The sequence below is a fragment of the Grammomys surdaster genome, unplaced genomic scaffold, assembly GCF_004785775.1.
Source record: "Grammomys surdaster isolate TR1022 unplaced genomic scaffold, NIH_TR_1.0 1122, whole genome shotgun sequence".
In the NCBI taxonomy this organism is placed as follows: Eukaryota; Metazoa; Chordata; class Mammalia; order Rodentia; family Muridae; genus Grammomys; species Grammomys surdaster.
Window position 1 is genome coordinate 1 of NW_021605541.1, and position 15757 is coordinate 15757.

Consider the following 15757-nt stretch of genomic DNA (forward strand, 5'->3'; position numbering starts at 1 on the left):
AACAAATTTGTCCATAAATTGAAATGATAGTAACTGAATCCATTGTTTTCTACAAATTAATCTTAAGCAAAGTGACCTCAGTGACGAGTGCATTTCATCATTTATTTAGATGCTGAAGCTCTCGCACTAAGTTTTTACAAGCTGGTGAAAACTGACAAACTATGCCCCCCCACATAACTATAACCACACATTCCCAGACAGTATAACTATATAGTTGAACTAACATTAATAAACATCACCATTTTATCAATTACATAATAAAACAAATGATCGAGTATCCAATTATTAAGTTACATAGCTCAAAAGGCATAAAATATATTTCTGCTCATTTCATTAGCAGATCCCACTTTTTTCTTTTTTGCAAGAAATTGGGAAGAGGACTTCCAGTCTGGGCCCGAGCATAGAGCAGGTCACAGGCGGCAGCTCTGTACCCAACCCCAGAAAACCGAGAGAAACAGGGACTCCCAGGAGCTTGAACTCACGCAGCATCCCAGGTAAGGAAAAAGCAGCACTTACCCCAAACAGGGAGCAACCGGGACCCACTGGGACCCAGGAATTCGCTCCTGGCCCGGAGCGGGCTCCATCCGGTCTGGGCCCGAGCACTCGCAGATCCCAGGAGGCAGCTCTGCACCCAATCTCACAGAATCCAGAGGAAACGGGGCTCGCAGGACCTCTGTGCCAAGCAGGGTCTTGGGCTAGGAGGTGGCAGTGCTTGCCCCCAAACATGGAGTGGCTGGGACCCACTGAGACCCAGGAGTTCACTCAAGGCCCGGAGCTTGGGTTCCTTCCTGTCTGAGACCGAGCAGATCCCGGGAGTCAGCTCTGCACCCAATCTCACAGAACCTAGAGGAAGTGGGGCTCTTGGTGGCTCTAGCTAGCTCAAGCAGTTTCTTAGGCTAGGAGGTGGCAATGCTTGCCCCCAATCAGGGAGCAACTGGAACCCATTGGGACTCACTGGGACCCAGGAATCCGCTCCTGACCCAGAGCCCCGGCCCATTCCAGTTTCCACCTGAGCACCAAGCACATCTTGGGCCTTAGCTCTAACCCAAGCAGCAAAACCCAGCCCAAACAGTTCTGACACAACCTAGATAATAGGAAAGACAGGCCCCAGTCAGAGACAGCACAGATAGCACAAAGGTGATCCAGATGGCGAAAGGCAAGCGCAAGAACACAAGCACCAGCAACCCAAGGTACTTGCCATCATCAGAACCTAGTTCTCCCACATTAGAAAGTCCTGAACTCCCCATATCACCAGGAAAACAAGAACCAGATTTAAAATCATTTCTAATGATGATGCTAGAGGACTATAAGAAGGAAATAAATAACACTTTCAAAAACCTTGAGGAGAACACAGGTAAACAGGATGAAGTCCTTAAAGAAACACAAAAATCCTTTAAAGAATTACAAGAAAATACAAACAAACAGATGAAGGAATTGAACAAAACCATCCAGGACATAAAAATGGAAGTGGAAACAATAAAGAAATCACAAAGGGAGACTATCCTGGAGATAGAAAACCTAAGGAAGAAATCAGGAGTCATAAACACAAGTATCACCAACAGAATACAAGAGATAGAAGAAAGAATCTCAGGTGCAGAAGATACCTTAGAAAATATTGACACAACTATAAAAGAAAATGCAAAATGCAAAAAGTTGTTAACACAAAATATCCAGGAAATCCAGGACACAATGAGAAGACCAAACCTAAGGATAATAGGTATAGATGAGAGTGAAGATTCCCAACTTAAAGGGCCAGTAAATATCTTCAACAAAATTATTGAGGAAAACTTCCCTAACCTAAGGAATGAGATGCACATAATCACACAAGAAGCCTATAGAACACCAAACAGACTAGATCAAAAAAGAAATACCTCCCGTCACATAATAATCAAGACACAAAAATGCACAAAACAAAGAAAGAATTTTAAAGACAGTAAGGGAAAAAGGCCAAGTAACATATAAAGGCAAACCTATCAGAATTACACCTGACTTCTCACCAGATACTATAAAAGCCAGAAGATCCTGGACAAATATCATACAAACCCTAAGAGAACATAAATGCCAGCCCAAGCTACTTTACCCAGCAACACTCTCAATTAACATAGACGGAGAAACTAAGATTTTTCCTGACAAAACTGAATTTACACAGTATCTTCCCACAAATCCAGCTCTACAAAGGATAATAGCAGGAAAGCTCCAATACAAGGAGGGAAATCATATTCTAGAAAGAGCAAGAAAATAATTCTTTTCCATCAAACCCAAAATAAGATAACCACACAAACGATGTCTCCACTATTAGCAAAAATGACAGGAAGCAACAACACCCTCTCCTTAATATCTCTTAACATCAATGGACTCAATTCCCCAATAAAAAGGCATAGGCTAACGGACTGGATACGCAAACAGGACCCAGCTTTTTGCTGCTTACAGGAAACCCACCTCAGTGACAAAGACAGACACTACCTTAGAGTAAAAGGTTGGAAAACAATTTTTCAAGCAAATGGCCCTAAGAAACAAGCGGGAGTAGCCATTCTAATATCGAATAAAATCGACTTTCAACTTAAAGCTGTCAAAAAGGATAAGGAAGGGCATTTCATACTTGTCAAAGGAAAAGTCAACCAACATGAACTCTCAATTCTGAATATCTATGCGCCAAATACAAGAGCATCGACTTTCATAAAAGAAACCTTACTAAAGCTCAAAACACACATTGCACCTCACACAATAATAGTGGGAGACTTCAACACCCCACTGTCAGCAATGGATAGATCATGAAAACAGAAACGAAGCAGAGATACAGTGAAACTAACAGAAGTTATGAACCAAATGGACTTAACAGATATCTATAGGACATTTCACCCTAAAGCAAAAGAATATACCTTTTTCTCAGCACCTCATGGTACCTTCTCCAAAATAGACCATATAATTGGGCACAAGACAGGCCTCAACAGATATAAAAAAAATTGAAATAATTCCCTGCATCCTATCAGATCACCATGGTCTAAGGCTGGTCTTCAAAAATGACAAAGACAATGGAAAGCCCACATTCACATGGAAACTGAACAACACCCTACTCCTTGATAATCAGGAAAGGGAAGAAATAAAGAAAGAAATTAAAAACATTTTAGAATTTAATGAAAATGACGACATATCATACCAAAATCTATGGGATACAATGAAAGCAGCGCTAAGAGGAAAATTCATAGCTCTAAGTGCCTACAAAAAGAAACTGGAGGGAGCATACACTAGCAGCTTGACAGAGCACCTGAAAGACCTAGAACAAAAAGAAGCTAATACACCCAAGAGGAGTAGATGGCAGGAAATAATCAAACTCAGGGCTGAAACCAACCAAATAGAAACAAAAAGAACTGTCCAAAGAATCAATAAAAGCAGGAGCTGGTTCTTTGAGAAAATCAACAAGATAGATAAACCCTTAGCTTGACTAATCAGAGGGCAGAGAGACAGTGTCCAAATTAATTAAATCAGAACTGAAAAGGGAGACATAACAACAGAAACTGAGGAAATTAAAAAAATCATCAGATCCTACTACAAAAGCCTATATTCAACAAAATTGGAAAATTTGGATGAAATGGACAATTTTCTAGACAAATACCAGTTACCAATGTTTAATCAGGACCAGATAAACCATCTAAACAGTCCCATAACCCCAAAAGAAATAGAAGCAGTCATTAAAAGTCTCCCTACAAAGAAAAGCCAGGGACCAGACGGTTTTAGTGCAGAATTTTATCAGACCTTCAAGGAAGACCTAATTCCAATTCTTTCCAAACTATTCCACAAAATAGATACAGAAGGTACACTACCCAACTCATTCTTTGAAGCCACAATTGCACTCATACCTAAGCCACACAAAAACCCAACAAAGAAAGAGAACTTCAGGCCAATCTCCCTTATGAAAATTGATGCAAAATTACTCAATAAAATTCTAGCTAGCCAAATCCAAGAACACATCAAAACAATTATCCGTCACGATCAAGTTGGCTTCATCCCAGGAATGCAGGGTTGGTTCAATATTCGGAAATCCATCAGTGTAATCCATTATATAAACAAACTCAAAGAAAAAAAACCACATGATCATCTCACTAGATGCTGAGAAAGCATTTGACAAAATTCAACACCCCTTCATGATAAAAGTCTTGGAAAGGTCAGGAAGTCAAGGTCCATACCTAAACATAGTAAAAACAATATACAGCAAACCAGTAGCCAGCATTAAACTAAATGGAGAGAAACTTGAAGCAATCCCACTAAAATCAGGGACTAGTCAAGGCTGTCCACTCTCCCCCTACTTATTTAATATAGTATTGGAAGTCCTAGCCAGAGCAATTAGGTAACACAAGGAGGTCAAAGGGATACAAATTGGAAAGGAAGAAGTCAAAATCTCACCATTTGCAGATGATATGATAGTATACTTAAGTGATCCCAAAACTTCCACCAGAGAACTCTTAAACCTGATAAACAACTTTAGCAAAGTGGCTGGATATAAAATTAACGCAAGCAAATCAGTAGCCTTCCTCTACTCAAAAGATAAACTGGCTGAGAAAGAAATTATGGAAATGACACCCTTCACAATAGTCACAGATAATATAAAATACCTTGGTGTGAACCTAACCAAACAAGTAAAAGACCTATATGACAAGAACTTCATGCCCCTGAAGAAAGAAATCGAAGCAGATCTCAGAAGATGGAAAGATCTCCCATGCTCATGAATTGGAAGGATTAATATAGTAAAAATGGCTATTTTGCCAAAAGCCATCTACAGATTTAATGCAATCCCCATCAAAATTCCCACTCAATTCGTCACAGAGATAGAAAGAGCAATCTTAAATTTTATTTGGAATAACAAAAATCCCAGGATTGCGAAAACTACCCTCAGCAATAAAAGAATTTCTGGAGGAATCACCAACCCCAACTTCAAGCTGTACTACAAAGCAATAGTGATAAAAACGGCATGGTATTGGAACAGAGACAGGCAGGAAGATCAATGGAATAGAATAGAAGACCCAGAAATGACTCCCATACCTATGGTCACTTGATCTTTGACAAAGGGGCTAAAACCATCGAATGGAAAAAAGATAGCATTTTCAACAAATGGTGCTGGTCCAACTGGTGGTCAGCATGTAGAAAAATGCAAATTGATCCATACTTATCTTCTTGTACAAAGCTCAATTCCAAGTGGATTAAGGACCTCTACCTAAAACCAGCCACACTGAAACTAATAGAAGAGAAACTGGGAAAAAGCCTGGAACACATAGGAACAGGGAAAAAGTTCCTGAACAGAACACCAACGGCTTGTGCTCTAAGACCAAGAATTGACAAATGGGACCTCATAAAGCTGCAAAGATTCTGTAAAGCAAAGGACACAGTCAATAGGACAGAGCGGCAACCAACAGATTGGGAAAAGATCTTCACCAACCCTACATCTGATAAAGGGCTAATATCCAAGGTATACAAAGAACTGAAAAAATTAGACTCTAGACAATCAAAGAACCCTATTAAAAATGGAGCATAGAGCTGAACAAAGAATTCTCAACTGAGGAAGCTCGAATGGTTGAGAATCACCTAAAGAAGTGTTCAACATCCCTAGTCATCAGGGAAATGCAAATGAAAACAACACTGAGATTCCACCTCACACCACTCAGAATGGCTAAGATCAAAAACACAGGTGACAGCACATGTTGGCGAGGATGTGGACAAAGAGGAACACTCCTCCACTGTTGGTGGGATTGTAAACTGGTACGACTACTATGGAAAGCAGTCTGGCGGTATCTCAGAAAATTGAACATAGTGTTACCTGAGGACCCAGCTATACCACTCCTGGGCATATACCCAAAAGACGTTTCAACATACAACAGGGACACATGCTTCACAATGTTCATAGCAGCCTTATTTATAATAGCCGGAAGTTTGAAAGAACCCAGATGCCCTTCAACAGAAGAATGGATGCAGAAAATATGGTACATTTGTACAATGGAGTACTACTCAGCTATTAAATGAGTTCATGAAATTCTTAGGCAAATGGATGGAGCTGGAAAATATCATCTTGATTGAGGTGACCCAATCTCAAAAGAACATACATGGTATGCACTCACTGATAAGTGGATATTAGCCCCAAATCTCACAATTTCTAAGAAACAATGTATAGACCACAAAAAACTCACATAGAAGAAGGAAGACCAAAGTATGGATGCTTTGGTCCTTTCTAGAAGGAGTGTCAAAAGTTTCAACGAGAGCTCCCAAAGTCTAAACTGCCAGCCTGAGAGCACAAAGGGAGGGACTCATGCACCTGTAGAGGGAATTGAGGGTGACCTTGTTGAACTTCAGTGAAAGTGGAGGGGCATGGTCCCGGAAAATTCGGATCCCCTACTGTGTGGGAATTCGAGAGCAGGGAGATGCGACTGGGAGGATGTTTGGAGCACACCCTCACAAAAATTAGTAGCAGGGGATATCGGATAAGGTGTTTTGGGGGAGAATGGGAGAGGAGATAACTTTGAAAGGTAAATATGTATAATATCCAATAAAAAAAAAACACAGATAAAGGGTCTAAATAAAAAGAGAGGGAGAGAGTTTACTTATTTTAAATTATTTTCAAAAGTTTCTAGGAGTTGCTAATTGGCTAAGATCCTATTTTAAGCTCTCCACAAAAGAATTTAAGTCTCTGTTCAATATTTTCAAGAGAGAGGTAAATCCTAATTTTCTTCAACAATTAATTGACAAAAGAGAGGTAATCTCACATAAAGTAGAAGAAGCTATTACCAATCGATATATTATATAGTCTGATTAGTTGTCAGTGGTGCTATAATAGTCCTTTGACAAAAGATTATTAATAGATTTATATATCCTTAAATAGGGTCTTCATGACTCTCTGAGTGTGGAAGGAGCGACTGTTGGCGCTTCTGCCCTGATTTTACAAGAACTCTGAAAAATTGGCTTTAAAAACAAAAGAGGGAGAACGGTACCCCATCAGAAGGAGTCCCCCTGAAATACTCTCCATCATGCCTTGTTCACTTTTATCTCTCTAAAGCTGAAAGCTCATGGCAAATCTGCTGCTGACTACCTCTGGCACCACCGAGATCAACAAAACTTTGCCACAGATATGGGGAAGGACCCTCTTACCCTTAAAGGGAATGGCCCAGACCCAGTTGCCTTATGGGGCTGAGGATTGATATGCCTGTCTGATACAACAGAAGGCACAGCTAACTGGGTACCTAAAAGATTAATGAAAAAATAGATACTACAACAAAGCCAGGCCCAACCATAAATACGATGAATAACAATTTACATCCAGGGAAGAGAAATCTCCCTGAGAATCCCCTTCTTTTTCCTTTCCAGGTAAAAATGAATCACTCGTAATGTCTGCTGTTAGAAGTTCTAATCCAGATGCTGGCCTCCGAATTTATACTACTCAGACTTCTGAAGGGCCACTGACAAGAACATCAAACAGCTAGATATTGACATCACTAATCTGAAGAAATCCCTCATTTCACGGTCTGAAGAGACCTCCTAAAATCGCAAAGATCCTTATTGGACTTGATTTACTCTATTACAATAGAAAAGGCTGTGTACAGCTCTTGACTGTGTACAGTCCTTAAAGAAGAAGGTTGCCTTTATATAGACAAGACAAGGAGGGTTAAAGAGAGCATGAAATAGGTCAGTGAAGGCCCTAAGAAAAATCAGAGAGAGAAAGAGAAAGATGAATGCTGGTATAAGAATTGGTTTTCAGCCTCCCCAAGGTTGTCAACCCTATTTCCTCCCATTTTTGGACCATTATTTGGGTTCTTTCTGCTTTTTTCTGGTGGTCTCTGGCCCTCAAATAGGCAGACTAACCATGTGATACAACAGATAAATAATTTGGTAGCAAAACCTACTCAGATACATTATCATAAGTTAGCTATGGAGGACCACGAGACTCAAGATGAGGTTGTTAGTTTATACAGGGTGTTCCCAAAACACATCTCCACCCAACCTAAAAGGGGGGACTTCTGCCCCTAGACCAAGCAGAGAGGGGCCACCCAGAACCCCCTCTGACAGGCGATCTGAATTCTTGCTTAGGCTGCGAGGCTAAGCACTGCAAGGGACTATCAATAAAAGATAAAAATATCTATCTGGGTTCCCCGAGGGACAAGCCTGACAGTATAGAGGTTGATGTCAAAAGTATCCCCTCTCCAGGAAAAAGACATTGGGATGGGTATGGCCCTCATGCCTCACTGGACAACCACAGGGGGACTGGAGCCATGACAATCTCCCCTTCAATTACTGGAGGTCAGGCCTCTATCCCCGCCTTCGCAAGATTAGAATTGCCACAGCCCTTCTATACTTAGAGAAGGGAGGAGATGTCAGGGGCAGCCCTGCTTACACACTGAAGGCCTAAAATCAGTCAAAGGCCTAAAATCAGCAATAGGCCTGTCATACACGTATACTAACACCAAGTCTTGGGTCTCATTGGAAAAACATTGAAACAGATGGCTATAAGCTAATGTCAACAGGCAGCTTTTGTGAAAATTTACTAGCCTGAGTAGCCATAGACCTTGTAAATAGGTAGCCTTGGCAGACAATACCAACTTAGATAAGGACAAGCGAGTCATAGGCAGAGTCATAGTGACTTGTCCCCTGAACCTTCAACCAGCCGATACCCGGTTCTGAAGATATCTGTATTCCCCTGAACATCCATAATCCAGTGTCATCCTCTTCCCCACATCCTGCCTTTCTGTGTTTATAACCCCTGTGTGAATGAATTGCGATTTGAGAAAAAATAAATTATAATAAAAAAATATTCTCTCCTCTAAAATGACTCTAATTTGTATCAAGGTGAAAAAAAAAAGCCTAATGCACAATGGTTTGCATATGCCTTATCAAATTAATCTGTGAGGTACACGATGTGCAATTCATAAAGAAAAAATATGAAGGTAAAAATAAATAATTAAATGAAAATAAGAACATTATTGACAAAGACATCTAAGGAAGAAATGTGTGGATAAAAGTCAACAAACGGTAGAAGGATTTAAAAATACTTGCTCCTACCATAAATACTCTTCAAAAGTTGACCTTTGCTCAGTAATCAAGTAGATTGGATAACTGTTCTGCACACTGTCAATCTCTATCTCCAGTCATTCCTATCATTGTCCATTCAGCCAATAAATGTGTGATCGTGATGGAAATGATGGAAGTTATGCAAGGCTCCCCTGGCTGCAGTTGCTGCTGAGTGCTATGTCTACCAACAGAAGAGACCAACATTGAGCCATAGACATGACATCATTCTTTAGGATTACCTGCCATTAATGTGGTTGCAGGATGACTACATTGGACTCTTTCCTCTCTAAAAAGGACAATGATTTGTTCTTACCTGAAATGACACTCTTCTGCCTGTGGAGTTATCTTTCCTGTATGCAGGCTTCTCCCAAAACCTCAGTCTTACTGAATGTCTTACATAGAATTTCAGAATGTTTCATTCCCCAAAAATGTATTTGACACAATATTGTACCAAACTAACAAACTTATTTTATGTCCAGGAAAGTGTGATAATGAGCCCAAAATGGAGATTACACATCTAATATCTGAAGTACAGGAGATCCATTAGGATATATCCTGGTGCTCACAAGTCTTTGATTAAATTAATTTGGAAAAGAAAACAGCCTATTCCAATCAGGATGACAAAGGATACAGCTACATCAGAAGAAATACAGGTAGGCATCACTACCTATGGGAAAGGGTCACAACTTGATGTGCTGCTGGTAGAGGAAGGTGGAGAAAATATGAAATGGATAGAAGAGGAATTACTTATAAATGTCAGCTAAGACCAAATAACCAACTGTAGAAAAGAGAATTCACTCATGTGTGTTTTTGTTTTATTTAATTTAGAATGCATTTATGTAGACATTTTTGTTTTCTTATTGGGTTAAGTAGTGTCCTTTGTCTGCCCCACAATGGGTCTAGGGCCACTTGGGGAGGCAGGACTTAGGAAGTTTGACTTCACTCACCCCTCGATGGCTCTGGGTGTCCAGATGAGAGTTCTTGGCTTGCCGTGGGCAGCTGGCTTGGGTTTTTGGTCTCAGCATCTAGGAGTGCTGAGACGTCTTCTGCAGGAAATTATAAGGTGGCTCTGTAGGCGAAGGCCTTCTCCAATGTTCCCCATGGCAGATGCTGATGAAAAGAGACAGTCCATGGTTTTAAGCATTTATTTAAGTCATTGTGGAGAGTGGCATGAGTAAAAAGTGTACCTCTTTTCTCAGGGCTGGCCTGAGGTTAAACACCTTTTGCAGGGAGCAGTATCTGGAAAGGAAAGCTTAATTGGCTACACCCTTCTGGCCTTTAGGTACCTTATTAAAATAGAGATCTATCTTGATGGTATGTGACTTGTGGTCATATCCTCTACCTTAGTGGGTAGTGGGTAGGAGCATAGCCATTACACGACTGAAGGACACAAATCTATGGAGGCCTCATTTCAGAATCCTGGATTATGGGGGCATGGCAAAATGCCTGCCATCAGAAACCAGCTGCCTTCCAAGGTACTACATGACCAATTGCAGAAAAGAGTATTCACTCAGGTGTGGTTTTGTTTTATTTTATTTAGAAGGTATTTATGTTGAAATTTGTGTTTTCTTCCCTCAGTTTCTTTACCAGGTGATGGAACATCAATATAGAGTAATATCAAGATAACAAAAGACTGTTTCTTGTCAGATATGGCCACATATTCTAAATTTATAATGTATCTGCAGTTGTCCATGTCTCCTTGTCAATATTGGGACACTGTAGGGCTTGATCGTGTGTGAGCCTTATGACTGCTGAGAAATCTTTGTGAGGTCATATAATTATCAGTCCCTTTTTCTTAATGATACTGTTTTACTAAAGTCACTCAATGCCTCTGTTACTTATACTTATTGATCTGCTTTTCCACATAGATCCCTGAGCTCTGAGTTGTGTTGTTTTTTATATTAACTTGTGGTAAGGAGATAATCCTGAAGAGAAACCTTACTTATGTCATCAAATATGGAGAAGTTGAGCTGGTCCCCAACTAGAAGCTTTACCTCTGGTGATTGGAATTCAAATTGCTAGAAAGTATACCACATGCTACCAGAGGAAAAGGTAAAGGGAATAAAGATCAAGAGGGTCCCACTACATAAAGATTCCTCCTCTTCAAAATGTACATTTAGAAACAAGCAATGTACCCTCTTACAAAATTGTCCCTCATCAAAGGCTCAGGGAAAAGAGAAGATGGTAGGAAAGATCTTGAGAGTCAAAGGATAAGGAAGCTAGCTGTGAACATATGTCTTCTAGGATTGGCAGAAGGTATACCCTGAAGTCTTACCAATATGACCTCCAAAACATAATGAGAAAAAGGGTCACAGTGTGCATGACAGCTTGGAAGGAAGAAAGCTGGCAATGTATTATCTACATAACCATTTGAAGGAAACTATAAACCTGGGAATGGAAAAGGTTATCATGCTCAGGGACAACCAGAGAACAAGTATTGGCAATATACTACCAATAATGAGCCAGCAGAACATAAATATATGTAATTTTACATGGTCTCTACAATTTATATTTCAAGAAGATATGGATATGCAAATACATATACACATTCAGTAAGAATTGATGAAATAAGAGGGCATGTACATTTTAGGATTGCAGGGAGGGGTAAAAAGAGTGTTTTGAAGATAGGAAACATAAACAAGAAGCAGTTAAATTACAATGTCAAAAACAAACTACCAAATAATATTTAAAAAGTAGAGCAGCAAACAGAACTTTGAGAAAAACATGACACTGACCTGCAACGTGTGATGCAAAGAAGTCATGTGTGTGTGCGTGTTTGTGTGTGTTTGTGTGTGCAATATGAAACCCAAATAATCTTTAGTACTCATATTTTGATAAAACTAATGATGAGACCCTTCATCTAGAGTGATTTATATGTTTGTATACTTCACTGAGCTTATTGTGGTAAAGATCTTGTGTGGGATATTTCCATTAGTGGTTTTCCTCACTTAATGAAACACAATCATTTCATAATGAAAATGTGTGTTTTTGCATAAAGGTAGAGTCTTACATTGCAGACACAATCTGAACGCCCTTGTCCTTTTCATACTGTGTTCTCTTCTTATGTTATCTGATATTCTTAACATCTTCCTAGTACATTGTAAAGGTATTCTAAAATCCAGAACTTTTGTGATGACCACCACAATATGCATTACTGTCACTGTGCTTCACACTCTGCTATCATTCACTCTTGTTTCTCTTTTCAAATCAGTGTCTTTTATTGTATCAGGAGTCTATGATATTCCAAATCTCAACAGAGGCAATTTACCAATTAGGGGATGTTTTAGTTTCTATTGCTGTAACCAACACTATGATCAAAAAAAAAAAAAAAAACATGTAAGAAAGGTGTTTATTTTCTTATGTACTTTGGTCACAGTCTATTAAACGAAGCCAAGGAAAAGTAAAATTGAGAATTCCCCTAATTCTTAATATTTTTCAGAAATGACAGCTATATTAAAATAATCCCATGTACTTATATATAGTATAACTCATGGGTAATTAAAAATTCATATAATTCATTTTAATGTTCCAAGACATAAAGTGTTAAAATAAATGCTATCCAAATAACAAGTAACATGATGTGAGTACCTGTATATGTATGTGTACGGTGATACTGAATGTGTGTGTGTGTGTGTGTGCACATGTTTTTCAAGAATAATTTATAAAATTGAAGCCATGTATGTGAAAATGAGTGGGAAGTCTGAATATCTGGAAGTTGTGGAAACAAATGATTGTTGTGTGTAATTCATGTACATACAGTTTTCATATATGAAATAAACATAAACTTATTAATTGTGCAGCCTTCATCATTTAGGTTTTTATAAATAATTGTTACTTTAAATGAATAACTGTTAATCACAGCAAATGTACCAATTATTGAGAAAAATATTCTTGAGAAAATTATTCTAGGCTAGTTATCAGTTAATGCTTTTATGATAACTCTTGACTCCTATTTTATTTTATTTTATTTTATTTTATTTTATTTTTTTTTTCCACACAAAATCATTTTATTTCACAAAAAAGTCACAGACTTAGATGTGGAATAACTGTCAGTCAGTAATTTTTCCCATTCCCCTTTTGATTGTGCTGCCTGAGCACAAATTATGAGAAATCTTAAGTAAATAGTAATTCAGAAATAACATTGAACTGGAATGATAATTAGCTGGTTTTCCTTTTAACAGCTCTAACTGAACATTTAGTCACCTAGCTTTGGAACTATTAGTGACACATGGAATGTGTCTTTATCTAAACTTCTCCCTTTAAAAGCAGAGAAATGATGGCATGATTCCTGAATTACTAAGGGGCCAATAATTAGAACTAAATTAGAAACCTTATTTCCAAGCCTCACTGAGAAGGAGACAATTCTGGAGCCCTATACCTTCTTGGCACAAACACCCTTTGCACAATCTCTCCTGCCTTCTCCTGCAGGCTTTTTTGTCTTGTTCAGCTCATGGTTTATTAGATGGACATTTGCTCTCAACACACTGATGTTTCACTGTTAAAAAGTTATGCTGCAGTTTCAGATCTATATAGTAGAATCAGACTATCAAACACATGAAGGTGTCCACGTCCATAAAGGTTCTGGGGGCTGGAGATGAAGATACTTCTGCACTGAGTCTCTTTGTGCTGCTTTATGAAGTCTTGCCCCTCTTCACAAGGAAGAAGTCTCAGTCCTTCACAGGAAGCAGCTAACAGCCAGACTCTCAGCTTATCCTAAGAAAGCTTGTCTCAGTGTGTTTAATGGCAAGGAAAATTTAAAACATGAAGCCAAAAGAAGATACAATCCAAAAGGTTCAGTTATCCTTCCCTGGGGGAAGAAATTCTCAGACCCAGGGAATCAGGTACTGCAATGAATGTCCACTTCAGTTTGTTCATCATCTTTCCATCTGGTCGCTAAACATCAGGACTGAGGAACCTGGGCAGGGCAAGGAGGTGGAGCTGGAAGCGTAGTTGGTGTGGTCCCTGATCTGGCAGAACTTCCGAAGAAGGATTTTTCTTAGCAGCAGATAAACCCAGGGATCCAAGATCTGGTTCAGCGAAGCCAGGCGAACTGCAATGAGGAAGGGATTGCACTCCTTCTCCTTTCCCACCTGTGTCTTGCATTGTTGAACCGACATCTGATTGAAGATCATTTTCAACATCATTATCAATAGCGGTGACCAGCAGACGGACAGCACACACATGATCCCCATGAGCTGGATGGCTGTCTCCGTGGTGATCCGGCCCCACTGGGCGCTGGATTGGGAAGCAGCGGCTTTGACCCAGCAGCGGGACACCAGGGCTTTGATGGTCGCCAGGTTGCAGGCAAAGGTCACCACCAGAGCCAGCAAGCCCAGGCAGGCGAAGGCAGAGGCAAAGGCTACATTGCCCGGCTCGCGCGCAAGGTCCGTCTCGTTGCCCACCGGCCCGGTGCTGATGAAGCACCACGTGCCCGGCCACTGCACGCTGTAGCGGCCCACGCCCAGCACTGGCAGCAGCGCGAAGGCGAGCACAGACAGCCACATGCCCAGCAGAACCGCGCGTGTGGCGCGAGTTTTCACGTGGCTGGCATGCCAGTGCAGCGCGCAGATGGCCAGGGCGCGTTCCACGGCCATGGCGCTGGCCACCAAGAGCGAGGACAGCCCGAACACTGTCATGGTTAGCCCGAAGAAGGTGCAAAGGCGCCCCGATGGGTCGAGCTGCTCCCAGCATCGCTGTGACAGGTACACGAGGATGACCACCGGGCTGGTCAGGAGCTGCCCCACCAAGTCGGTGAGCGCCAGCCAGCCAATGCACAGCAGGAAAGACTTCTTGAGTTTGCTCTCGCGGCGCTGGTAGCTCCGCGACACAAGCAACATGGCCAATGCGTTGCCCACGAAGCCAGTGACCATCATGGTGATGGGGAAGACCACGGACACGGAGCCGCAGTCGTCGACAGCACTTGACCCGTTGCTGTGGGCTTCGTCAGAGTGCTCCGGCGCCCAAATGCTGGCCATAGTGGCGGGGCCACGGTAGGGCGCACAGGGCCGGAGCCTCCCGGCTCAGCTGCGGGGTAGCAGCGGAGCGCGCTGGAGGACAGCGGGGGACGGGGCTCTGTTCTCCATCACCCGCCGCTGCCCGCGCTAGGCTGCGGGGACTGGACAGGCGCCGCCCGACCCCTATTTTAAATATTGAACTCATTTGATAAAATGTTGAAACACATTTTCACAAATTTTCTGACATTAATACAAAAATATTATCTCTTATTATATGTTATCCTTGTACATGTTACATATCCATGTAAAACACTCATTAGGTAGTTTTAAAGGATAGAAATAGTTTTATTGCAAGAATAATCTCTAACAAATTTATGTGAGTTTCTCAGGAGCCATTTAAAAGATCACATTTAGATATATATATAGAGAGAAATGTAAGCGACTTTACCTATTGACAGTTAGTGAACATTCCCTTGGATTCTGTCATTTTCTGAGACTCTACTTGTTGAAGAATGAGTTCATGGTAGGTGTGGGCTGCAGCATACACAGCATTATACAAATTGTAACCTTCTTCACTCCGGGACATGTCAAATTTGTGCAGTGCTAACCATTTCACTGTATTTTTTAATGTAAAATGATCCATTTTGCTATAGCTTTTCTTAGATATTGAACAATTAAAATAATTCCACCATAGCATACACTTACAAATAACTACTGGGTACATGGAAGTATTCATTGTTTGCATAAAATTCCTTAAT

At 40.6% G+C, this 15757-nt stretch overlaps 1 protein-coding gene across 2 annotated transcripts; it reads right to left on the bottom strand.

Moving 5' to 3' along the window:
- Positions 1 to 13842: 13842 nt before the first annotated feature.
- LOC114634816 (prostaglandin E2 receptor EP3 subtype-like) lies at positions 13843 to 15020 on the bottom strand. 2 transcript variants are annotated; one of them, XM_028783419.1, is made up of 2 exons: positions 14015 to 15020; positions 13843 to 13925 (listed from the first exon to the last, which is right to left on the bottom strand). In XM_028783419.1, exons 1-2 carry the CDS (start codon positions 15018 to 15020, stop codon positions 13843 to 13845), a joined length of 1089 nt encoding a protein of 362 aa, XP_028639252.1. The 2 variants fall into 2 exon arrangements, with proteins under 2 accessions (XP_028639252.1, XP_028639251.1); XM_028783418.1 differs by having other exon boundaries at positions 13920 to 15020.
- Positions 15021 to 15757: the final 737 nt, after the last annotated feature.

Coding starts and splice junctions, on each gene's coding strand:
- LOC114634816 (XM_028783418.1), bottom strand. CDS start 15,020: ATGGCCAGCATTTGGGCGCCGGAGCACTCTGACGAAGCCCACAGCAAC.